This window comes from Ascaphus truei, chromosome 4 (assembly GCF_040206685.1).
Source record: "Ascaphus truei isolate aAscTru1 chromosome 4, aAscTru1.hap1, whole genome shotgun sequence".
NCBI classification, from domain to species: Eukaryota; Metazoa; Chordata; class Amphibia; order Anura; family Ascaphidae; genus Ascaphus; species Ascaphus truei.
In genome coordinates, this window is record NC_134486.1 from 283636930 (window position 1) to 283649490 (window position 12561).

At 40.0% G+C, this 12561-nt stretch overlaps 1 protein-coding gene across 1 annotated transcript in view; it reads right to left on the bottom strand.

Annotated features, from left to right (window-relative positions):
• PREP (prolyl endopeptidase) overlaps window positions 1-12561 on the bottom strand; it is a 199451-nt gene that overhangs the window by 69809 nt on the left and 117081 nt on the right. The window contains exon 9 of the mRNA XM_075597539.1: window positions 5164-5361. Coding sequence (XP_075453654.1) covers window positions 5164-5361 — 198 coding nt within the window. The remainder of the gene's footprint in view (window positions 1-5163; window positions 5362-12561) is intronic.

The window sequence follows — 12561 nt, forward strand, 5'->3', positions numbered from 1 at the left end:
TATGTGTATTAGGACATCCGGAGATATCAGAGGAGAGAAATGTGTTGTTAGACTTCGCACATAGGGTGGCCCTCGGTATTAATATTATAATATTATATTTTGTTATATCTGTGTTTATATCTTTTTAAGTGCTGCAGGAGGAGTGAGCTATGTACTGATACCTATTAATATTAAAGGCTATGTCAAGATCCAATGTGCTTACAACCATTTATATAGAAAAGTTGAACAGGCAATGGTTTTATATAAGTTAGAGAAACCCCTCAATATAGTGCCGTATGTCTATTCAGAAGATGCGTACACATATTTATATGAAATGAAAGATCAGAAAGATAGAATGTGTGAAAGTTATTTTTGTTGTTGAAGATTTCTGTATATACAGTAATAAAGTAGCAAAGAAATATTTTGTTATGATATATATGAGGGGTTTATTTTGTGTGTTCAGATTACCCAAGTCTAGGTAATCAAACTCGACTATGATATATGTAGGCACATCAAATGTAATTACACTATGTATTGTGATCTTTCTAATACTATTGGACAATTACAGAATATTTAGAATAGCTCAGGAGATTTTATTCCCAGTCCGGTACAGTAAAAACTAATGTAACTATAAGAGCAGAAATGTTTGTGCAATTATGATAGAAGAGTGTTGTAATTAGGTACCTGACAACACAGCTAATATTACCCATGATATACTAGGGATAAAAGAAGTAGTGACAAAGTTGGAAGACTTTTTGAAAGTATTCTATAGCTGGGAATTGATACTAGGCACATGGGTTGGATCACTGGGAGCGAAATTGGTGCAAGGACTGATTATATGTGCTTTTGTCGTCATATTCAATTTTATTGGTTTATCCATTTATTTAACACCATTTACTGTGGAGTGCTACTGTACCTAACCCACATACTTTTTGTATTAACCATAATGTCATTTAACTGGTAGTATCCAAGAGTGAATTCCAAACATGAATAAAAAGTCAAAAAATAAATTAAGAGTAGCGATCACCAATTGTGTAAATTAAGGATGCCTCCAACAGGGTGTTCCTTTTCTCACTTGAAAGAGCTAGATTTGGAAAATACTGAGTGATGTCACAGCCGCTCACTGTATCACGGCCTGGAAGTTATGAGTGGGTTGTCTGAGTGGCTGTGACGTCATCAGTTTGCATCTCTATCCATGTTTACTGAAAGGACTCGCCATAAAAGCCTTTCTCCAACATAGATGTATTGCAAATAATACACACCCTTGGCTGCCTAATAACATGGTGGTATCATTTTGGTGAATTAGTAACTTCAGTAATTTAAAGGTGCAGTCCCACATAGTCGGACAGTTCAATTTCTCAAGGCCTCTCTAATTGGGTAAGTGTTGTTCAATCAAGGGGTTTCTTATTCCATCTGTCCTTAGCAGAGAACTAACACAGGCAGGAGGTGTGGAGAGAGGGCTCTGGCTGTACACGCACTTGCTGATCACACTGTGACATCACACAACAAGGAACAGGCAGGAAATTCAATCCCTTCCCAAGTCTAATTTAAAAAAAATAAGATACTTATACAGTAGGTGTCAGATTTGATTAAAAAAGGCATCAATGACCCAGATGAAACCTCAAATATGTCACTGGAAGTAAAGGGATTGCCACTTTAAAAAGCAACTTGGTGTAACCACTGAGAAATCCATTGTTCTTTTATGAACCTTTTTGCTGCGTGAACCAGCAGTAAAGCAGCTAATCAAATTCAATATGTTTATGAAATGGCTACAGCAGATGCTTGCAATGCATCTAAACCTCACCCCCCCCCCCCCTTTTTTTAAGTGCTTATAGGTACTATATGTGCAATAACCGAGATTGGAGAAAATGACAACATTAAATATTTAATACAATAATATATGTAACACAGATGATATCAATAGCATGAGAGAAAATGCTGACCAGAGCACACTGTTGTAGAGATATTGTGACAGTGAGACAGTCTCAATTGTATTATCAATAAGAAGTGAATTATTAAGCATGTTTCTTGATGCCTTGTAGCATGAGTGCATAATACACTACCGACACACTTTATTGAAGTGTGGTCGGTACCGCAAGCCGGGAAATCTCCCGGCTTGCTAGTGGCCGCCCCTCGGCGTGCCGCGCGTCATAGACGCGCGGTCACGCGTCATCGGGAGCGTGCGCCCCCTGCACGCGTGTCCAGGGGCTCCCCGAGGGAGCCCTGGTGTCCCGCGATCGCGGGACAGCGGCAGGGGGTTCCGGGGGACCCGGCGGACCCGGCAGCGGTAGGGAGAGCGCCCCGATCGGAGGGCGCTCTTCCGCTGCTTCGGCGTGCGCCCGTCACACTCGGGCGCGCGCCAGGCTACTGCTGCGGCACAGAACGGGCAAATGCTCGAATAAACTGTGCCGCAGCAGTAACTATTTCATATTTCAGGATTTTTCAATCCCATTTAGATGATCCAAATTATTTTTCTCTTTTTCGGCCAGGTTACATTGTAAAGTATCTTAATAAATATAAATTTCGGACAACTTTCATATAAAACACCTGGCTCAATAAACATCTGCCCTTACAGTTTTAGGTATGAGCTTCTGTAAAGTACACTGGATGATATATCTGTTGGGCTGTCCAAATATGTTTATGGTTTTTTTTTTTTTGCCCAACATTCAAAACTTTATTCAATACATCTTAAACTACTGAAGAAATATAATAATAAATAAAAAAAAAAAAAACAGAGAAGGCTTTATTGTGCTGTTACTTTATTGCAATGCCATTATTTGACTGGGTTTTTACCGTCTCTGTTAAAACCAGCAGTCGGCAGAAAAAGTTAAATAGGCTTAACAGGATTGGAACCATTTGGTTCTCCGGAGCTCAACCGCAGCAATTTCAGCCACGGGGACCTCCCGCTTCCTAATATACTTACAGTTTTTGGTGCCCTTCCGTTTTTTTTTTTTAAAGATGGCATCCACGACCATTCAACAGAAGGCCACGGTGTTCGATTGGCCTGCAGTTTAGCTACCATTTTGTTTTACCAACATATGGGAGAAGACCAATGTCGAAAACTGTAAGTATTTCGGGAACCAGGGAGTCCCCAGAGCTAAAAATAGAGCGGCTGAGGCAGGATTACGGCTTTAAACAGACGCACAAAAACTTGAATGGAATATATCTTAAAATAGGTACATGCCATTAGCATTGGTGCTGCAACCAACTTCTCCCCAAACTTTTCTATTGCTTCTATAGCCAAACTCACTGATCCATATACAATATACAGTGAAGCAGTTTTCCCTTGCTCAGGAAGCTTTTAGCTCCATTTACAGGGTAAAAATAAATCAACATTATGGAGCTTAATGAAGCTGAAATGTTCCAAAGCAGGGGGAGGGCAGCTTCAGAGTATATGGAAAAAGGCTTGTTATCCTAGAGTGGTAAAAACAAAACAAAAAAGCATGATGCACCAAGACACACAAATTCCACATATAACTCATACATGCATAATCGATATTATGGATTACATGATCCTTTCTAATCGGCTACACAGATTTAACCAAGAAATGCAGAGATTGGTCTACTGAAAAAAAAGAGAAATGTTCTTAGATCTGCAGTTTTCAATAGAAATGATTACAGGTCAATTTAGGCATAAGAAATGTTTTAGATTATCACAATATGATGTCCTTGTTTCTGTGGCTTCAAACATCAGCAGCCTTGCACATTCAAATCCATTCATTGCATCTTCTTGCCCTGTCTTAATGCTACAAGTAATGTAATCAATGTCTGAGAAGTTTAGCATTTAGGCTGTGTGTTTGGAAATGTATTTTTGAGAGTACATGCATTGGAAAGATCTTGCTTGTATTGAATAGACATGGGTTACAAAAGTGAACAGATAATGTAAATGGCTTCATAGTGGAAACTGTTCCAATATTTAATCATTTAGCAAAATTTGGTTAAAGGATCCATTTACCATTGAAATACATCTACACACCAGTTGAATGATAATCTCCAGATAAAAGTCACATGTGGGTGTAACCAGCTTGGAAACCTGGTGCCAGTATTATTCTTGTAAACACTAGTTTGTCCGTTGCAGGAAGCTTTTATTGTTTTTGTGCTACATAAATATCACTAAACCTAGTTATGAAAAAGAATTTGAAATGCATTGGCCAGCTTAATTACCATATTTGTTCAGGCAAAGGACATGGCAAGTCTGTGCTGTTAATGCTACAATTTCACCTCACATTGCTCAATGTTCAATGTGCTGCTAACTCCATATCAGGGAAGCCTCTGAGCTCTATTCAGAAGGGTGGGACTCAGAGGCTTCACTGACTTGGAGAAGCGGCTTCAGAGTACTGTATATTGACTAGGGGTCACTAAGGGTTATGATGTATGAACATTATAAGATACATGTTCAGCAATAATAGACATGAATCCCATAGATAAACCATTGACAATTCAATTCTCCCTTTCAAGAATTGTCCCACTTGTAATCCCCCTTTTACTCAACCAGTAAGACTTGGCAAAATCACACCTTTCAGAACAGGTTTGTGACACGATAAAAACGCCTTACCCACACTTAAAAAAATAGAACAGAGCATATGATCATGCAGGACTGAAAGTGCAGTACAGGCATACCCCGGTTTAAGGACACTCACTTTAAGTACACGAGCGAGTAAGTACATATCGCTCAATAGGCAAACTGCAACTCACGCATGCACCTGTCATCACGTCCTGAACAGCAATACCGGCTCCCTACCTGTACCGAAGCTCTGCGCAAGCGGGGAGACTATAGAGCGCGTTACACATGTGTTATTTACATCAGTTATACACGTATATGACGATTGCAGTACAGTACATGCATCGATAAGTGGGGGAAAGGTAGTGCTTCACTTTAAGTACAATTTCACTTTACATACACGCTCCGGTCCCATTGCGTATGTTAGTGCGGGGTATGCCTGTACTCACAGTGTGCAGGTTACTGGTTTGTTTGTTATTCCATCATTCCACTTCTTTTGAATTTAACAAAAAATAAACAAACTTCTGCCATTGCCCCTTTAAATTGCAAGCATGTTCTGGTCACATGAATACAAAGTCTACATTGCATTGCAATGTTAAACAAAATGTGAAGAACCTTGATTATCCTTGAATCTCATGACCACACAGTGCTAAGTCTGGCAAAACTGTCAGATGACTACTCACCTGGTGATAAAAAGGATGTGAACTGGTAAAATATTTCAGAGTCCTTCTTCTGACCACTGTATCCCACAATGCTGCCAACATCCAGAGGGAAAGTCATACGATGGCTGCCAGTGGCGAGGTCATGCAACTGCAACACGTTCTTTACGTCATGGAGGTAGCACAACACCAGCAAGTTCGAATTGACACACGATAGCCATTCTAAAAAAAATATATACATATATATATATCAAATGGGTTATCAGTACACCAATAACCAATTACCTGAAAATGCCAGATTTCACTCATAAATGACCTATTTTATCTATTTCCATACTCCATGGCCATTTCAATCTGGTCTGTAACTGTTTAATACAAGTATAACATGTTTTATCTTTAGCTGTTCATGCAATGTCTTAATATATAATGTATAAACCTGTTCACTTAATGTAACCATGCATTGTCATCATAAAACGAGAGGTAACTTTCAATGTATTACTTCCTGGTAAAACATTTTTATTAATAAAAATTAAAAGCAGCAAACACATGTGAAATCTTGTTTTTTTTTTTTTAATCAGTTCTGTAGTTTTATAGTATACAGTATATGATCATTTTTTTTCAATACTATGCCATGTTTAATGCATCCCTTGATTTCTATAGCAGGTTTTAACCAACTTCCCAAAAAGTACAATATATTTGCAACACTTTCCTGTTTGGGATAATTTGTTGCAAATGTTCCCAGCAGTTTGAGCTGCAAACTGTAACAATAGATAATGTCACCTAAGTAATATAAGGATATATTGTAGCTGCTGAGTTACACTGACTGAAGCAGCCATTATGTAAGGCAGGGGTGCGCAAACTGGGGGATGCGGGTGGGTGGCGGCTCTTATAGAGGCCCTGCGCTCTTCCCCACAAAATGTAAATAAAATGCTAGAGGAGCGCCCAAGGCCTCTGTATGTGTCTTACCATCTCTCCGGCGGCTTCTGGCGAAGCGTCGCCATGACAACGTGGAGATAAATTACGCTTCTGGGCCAAATGGCAACTCCACTGATGCCGGAGGAAAGGTAAGGGTGGTGCAAGCAGACAAGGGGGGGGGGGGGGCGCAAACAAAAAAGTTTGTGCACCCCTGATGTAAGGCACACAATAAGGATTTTCACAGATTTATAACAGGAGCACCAAACGATTGCCAGCTTAGGTAAGAACATAGAATTATACATTGTCACACGCTTTACATATACAAATAAGAAGAAAAAAAGAAAAGAAAAAAGTTGGAAAGTAGTGTTGCTGCTTTAAAAAACATAATATCATGATTTGCCAGTCAGGTTTTACAAATTCCAGTAGCAACAGGAGGCAGAGGGAGTAAGTAGGTGGTATAATAACTCCTATGGGACCAACAAGTTATGTTACAAGCTTTTACCTACTCCCTCCCTCTCCCTCCTTGGTTACTACATACAAGGAAGGACCCACACGGCAGGGCTTCTAGGAGTACTTTAGGCAGGCAGTTTCTAGCCCAATTTTATACATAAGTAGCGGCCAAGGGCTAGGCCTGGGTAGTTTTGGGGCTATACATAATACAAAGATTTTTCTAAATCTATCTGTTTATTTGACTTACTGATTTAACCAGCTCTATAAAGGGCAGTGGTTTCTTGTCATAGCAGTAATAGTTTTACTACCGGATATACAAATGTATATTTTTAGAGCTTAAAAACAATAAATATTTTTATGACTGTTTGCCAATTAAAAAAAAAAAAAAAAAAGAGGCCTCATAAGCCTCTAAAAAGAGCTGCGGGCCCTTTATTTAATCCCGTTCAATGCCGTTTATCAAATCTCTGAAAGACACACGACACAAAGCATATTATTGCCACGTAGGAATTCAGATGTCGCTTCATAAAGTGCCATCTCCTTGTCAAAAATAATCAAATCTTTTTATCTAGACCGAGACTTCTGAAAGAGCACAGAATGAATCGTTTACAAACCCTTCTGCACACGCAAAATGAATGAAACGCAAAAGGCCAGGCGTGTGGAGCAGTCAATGAGAGCACAGAGATTACAATCTGTCCTTATTATGCCTTCAGCGTGAGCTTTTGCCCTCACTTGAATGCAAGATGTTAATGGCAGAGAACCAGCAGGACTTCTACACGGATGAATACTGTAAAAAGCATTTTCTTAATAAGAAGACACAATTTAGATAATATGACAGCCCCCTTTACAATATCCGTCTGGCTTTGTGATACTCTTTACTGCACCCAATTAAAGTTGTGTGTGTACTTCCGCTTTTAAAGATGCACAGATAATTTAAGGGGAAAATACCGGGAAGCAATATATACACGATCCCATTTTCAATTCCCAGTAGAATTTCTAATACAACCCTTTCAACCAGACCTCAACACTTATTACTTGTATGGGAGGAAGCGGCACCCACTCAAGTGTGATAAAAAGCCTACACATTTACTAATGAAGCTTGCCTGAAGTGCTGCATCATAACAGGAAATGAAAGAATCTCTGCTGAATGCGTGCATGGCTAGTCACGATCAATATTTTAATTTATTTTTCATTTTAAAACAGCAATACAGGTTTCATTTAGTGTTTGTTTTTTGTATTACAGGATTGAAGCAGTGTGTTAACTGTGTCAATTTCAGTTCTGGGGACCCCCTGCTTTCAGAGATACTTACCTCTAACCAGGGAACTGTGTGCCTAACAAAAGGGCGGCGTTTAAATGTCCTGCGTCCCGCAGGCCAATAGGAAGCTGTGACATCATGCAGTGCGGTGTCCTATAGGCCCCCGTGACCAGGACTTTTAAACCCCCCCCTACGGCGGTATCTCTGGAAGAAGGGTGTCCCCGGAGCTGAAAATCAATGGATTTCAGCTCCAGAGCCTCCCTATTTCAAATCTCTGTAATAAAAATTAAAAAACAAAATCAATTAAACCTGTAGTGCTGCTTTAAGTGAGGGGTACAGCACCTGTAAGATCACACAATATGGCCCCACCTGAAAGTGGAGACTGTCTGAAAAGCTCAGTCAACAAATTAATCTGAGAGGTATCACAAAGTTATTGTTCCAGTTACTAAGGACCAACGCTAAGCAAGCCTTTATCACAAAGAACATAGTGTTGTCACCACCAATTAGTGGCATGTCACAATGCATAGTTGTACACATTTGGGAAGACTCAAGGCTAAAGTTTGAGAGTAGCTAAAAGGAGCAAAAGTTACTGAGCTCACTTGCATGCCAACTAATATTGAGAACTGCAGTCCAAACACTGTATGATGCTTTACAGGCTGGGGGACAGGCTTGGTAAATATGTGAGGGTTAGATAGATGCACGTTTTTATCATTATAAATTTTAAAAATAACTTATTCCATATAGCGCTTTTCTCCCAATGGGACTCAACACGATTCACAATTGCAGTATAGCGAGCGGTACGCAGCAAATAGGTTTATTACAGACACAGTCCCTGCCCAGATGAGCATACAATCTATGATTTTGGTGCCTGAGCCAGAGGAGATAAAGTGACTTGCCCAAGGTCTCAAGGAGCTGAGGCCAGGAATTGAACCAGGCCCTCCTGCTTCAGTGTCTTTACTCACTGAGCCACTCATTCCAGATTCACCAAGAACAAAACACTTGCAGTATTGCACTACACTTGTAGTTCTGTATGTGTTAAATCTAAACTCGGTAGGAATAAGCGTCTTTGAAGAAGTTCATATGCAACAATATATATATATATATATATATTTTATTGTAAAACATTTTCTGAGGTATTGATTACAGTACGTTAGAATGAATTGTCTCAGAAACATAAACATGTTTTATTGTCATTATATTTATAATGCGCTTTCATTGCATGTTCTGAGAATTTAAATACAAAGCGCAATGCAAAGACATTGGTTGATGTCCTGGTTGCATTTGCACCTCGTAAAAATGACAGCTCCATTTCTTTAAGCAAATGGAGCCGTCATTTGCAAGCTCAAAAAGTCTGTTTCTGAGCTTGGAAACGATGGCTCTATTTGCTCATACACATAAAATATGCGATTTAAATTATAACGTGTTCTTTTTGTATGGCTTTGCATCCTGCAAAATTAAACAAATGCAGTTTAAAATGGGGAAACAATATCTTATATGGAAAGTTATGGTGTCCCCGTTGCAAAAGTTGGCAAAGCTATAGCCCTGTACCCCTTAAGTGTATCACAGAATAACAAGCAGTATCACATATAAATGCATTCTACATCATACTGTTTAATATGAGAATGCCTAATAGTACTGTCCTGGAACAGGATTCTGTTTTTCTCTGTCTTCAGGCTGACAGCACTCCTCAGACTAGCTGTTGCGTTGTGATTCCTTGTGGGTCTCTTGGCTTCAGCCAGTTGCCTTGGCAACACACCTGCCTTTTACCATGATGGGATGCTCCCCCTCCCCTTACCAAGTGGTATTGTCCCAGTTAATTTCCCATCAGCTCAGACTAGCATGCTGTCTTTTAGTACCAGCAGCCATCTTGAGCAGTCATCTCTCCTATCCTGGTAAAGTTACTGATTTTCACCTCTCTCTATATCTTGCATTTATCCCACTTCCCTCATAGCTTCCCTTCCCCTCCATTACACTTATGCCCCAGTGTTCCCTCAGTACTTTCCCCCCCTTTTTATTTGTATGTTGTTGCCCCAAATAAACACTTCAGTAAGTAAGAAGGTTCCCTTGCTTGATATATGGGATTGTGTTAACCTGCCTGTCTCTACGCATCTCTCAGGGTGTGCTTGGTCGAGAACAAGTTCAAAAAGTTTACAATAAAAGATTCCGAAAGAGAAACAGAGTTAGGAGTTTGGCATCAACTAATTCTGCATTGCCAAACTTATTTGTTATATTTAAGGAAGACCTTTACCATTAGGTGTGTGTGTGTGTGTGTGTGTGTGTGTGTGTGTGTGTGTGTGTGTGTGTGTGTGTGTGTGTGTGTATGTATATACACACACACACACACACACAAACACACAAAATAAAGGTAATCCGGCACTCCTGTAATGGTACAGTAATGGGCTGGTGCTTGTACCATAGAAATAAATAACATACGTTACCAGCGATGAGATGGTAAGATGGTAACAGCACTCAATAGTTATCAAAGAATAATAATTTGTATTAAGAATACTTGCACATTGCACCAACGTTTCGGTCCCCAAAACGGGACCTTCCTCAGGGGGGGTGCAGAGAGCAAGTGACAGCCAGTAACTTTTATACCCTCCACCCTAGTGCTCAAAGCACTCAGGGGTTAGAGCAGGGGTGTGCCAACTGCGGGGCACACCCCCGAGAATTTGTAGGGGGGGGCACGGCGGTTACAGAGGCCCCACACTCTTCCCCATGGCATTTAAATTAAATGCCGGGGGAGGCGTGAGGCCTCTGTAACTCCCTTACCTGCTCTCTGCCGGGTCTTTGGCGACGCATCACCATGGCAACGCACGTCAAATGACATGGCGGAGTGATGTCACGTCCCTCAACGTCATTTGACAGCGAGTTCTATAGAGGGGGGCGCGAACGCAGCGGCTGCCGGGCAGGGGGTGCAGCTCAAGAGGAAATCTTCAGCTTTTGTTGTAGGATACAATTTGTATTTCTTTAGGTGTAATTATTGTGTGTTTATTTTTGTTAATTTGTATTTGTAGCATTTGTATTAGTGTATTGCTATGGGTGAGTAATCAGCAGATTGTCTGGAGTGTCTGCTATTCTAAATGATCCAACAAAGTTGTGGGTATATCACATTAAAGCTTCCCAACAGCATATATACCTATGAGGCATCACACACCACTTTACCCCTGATGGAGCAGGTGAACAATCTGAGAAACACGTGTTGTTTTTTTTGGCCAACCAGAGCATCCGTAGTCCCCAGTGACATCACCAGGACACTATCCGGAAAATCTGAGGCTCGTCGAAAGGGGAGCCGAGGACGGAGGGAAATGTGCAAAGATCAGGAGGCAGGACTGAGGAGTAAGGTTTTGCTCTACATATGCGCACTTACATAGACATGTTTCTGAGTGTCCATTTTGGAGTTTTTATTGTGCTAATTTATACTTTATAACGACATACTTCACCATAGGAGGTTATTTTCTGCGCTTCTCTCTTTGCAGATATATATATATAATATATATATTATATAAAGACTTTTTTTATAATATATATATATATAAAGACTTTTTTTTTTTAATACACGTCTCCTTTTGAACTTCACATCCAAGGAGCTCTAAATTTAGCCCAAGTCTCTGCTGAATTAATTAATCCCGACTGTTTTTGATTGCCTTGGAAAGGCTGATTCACCAAAGTGAGAATACAAATGATTAGTCCCTTGATTAACCTTGTGGTGAAACGGGTAATTATGTGAAATTGTTGTATTTTGCATTATACACTACATAGTTGCAGATTAAACAAAACCTATATTTTTAAACCTTTTTATGTAAATTAGTATTCCCTATGAAAGGATCACATCCTTTTAACCCAAGCTACACTGAATAAACAGCAAAAACAGGCCTATTTCTTTCTGTGTTCCTTGAAAATGATACAGGCCTACATGACTTTAAAAAAAACTAAATCTAAATACAGTATTAGAGAGTAAATCAGCAGAAGCATATGCCGCCGTTAAAGCCACCGGTTCACAAACTATTTTAATTTAGTAAACTCTAAATTGCTATTTTGTTGTAAGATGGTATAATAAAACATCTCCCAGTAACCGGCTTGTTAGTTTGTCTAATTTCTGGCACATCTATCTCCTTAACCCTGCTGTGCAATGTGTTGCAGGCCCCTCTGGTGGCAACAGGTTCAATAATTGATTGGGTTTGCATCTCAGAAGTGGTTTTAATCTCATTCACTGGGAATAGTAAAACTGTTTGCCGACTCCACAAAGGATTGTAAACCCTTTCCATGCGCATGCGAGCAATGGACTCTTGTCATTTAACGATGTTTAAAAAGTGACTCCTGTTTAGTCCTAGCACTGCAAACCAATCAATTATTTTACCAGTTTAATTGCACATCTCAAGACAGCTCAATGCAACACTGCCCATTTTACAGTGGTGGTAAAACACATCACTCCAAGTAACATTGGTTCAACCACACCTGGGAAAAGTGGCACTGAAACTTGCAGGATGATGCTTCCATCAAAATTGGTTTAACAGTTTTACTAATGAAGCACCAAAAAGGTATTAATGCTTGCCGAATGTGCACCCCACTATGACTTGCATAGCGCTAGGAAAAGCATTGAGGGGTTTGACTTTGGGCAATGATGGACAGTTCTGCTTCCGAATAGGTTCTTCAACAGCTGCAGTGTTTCCTACTCTGGCCCTGCGGTGAACCGTTAAACTCGACTACACAGTACCCTGCCTCTTCAGAGCTTTCAACCTATTATGAACTGCAGAGTAATTGTTCAATACTGCATGAGACTGTTCCCTTTACTTTGAAACCA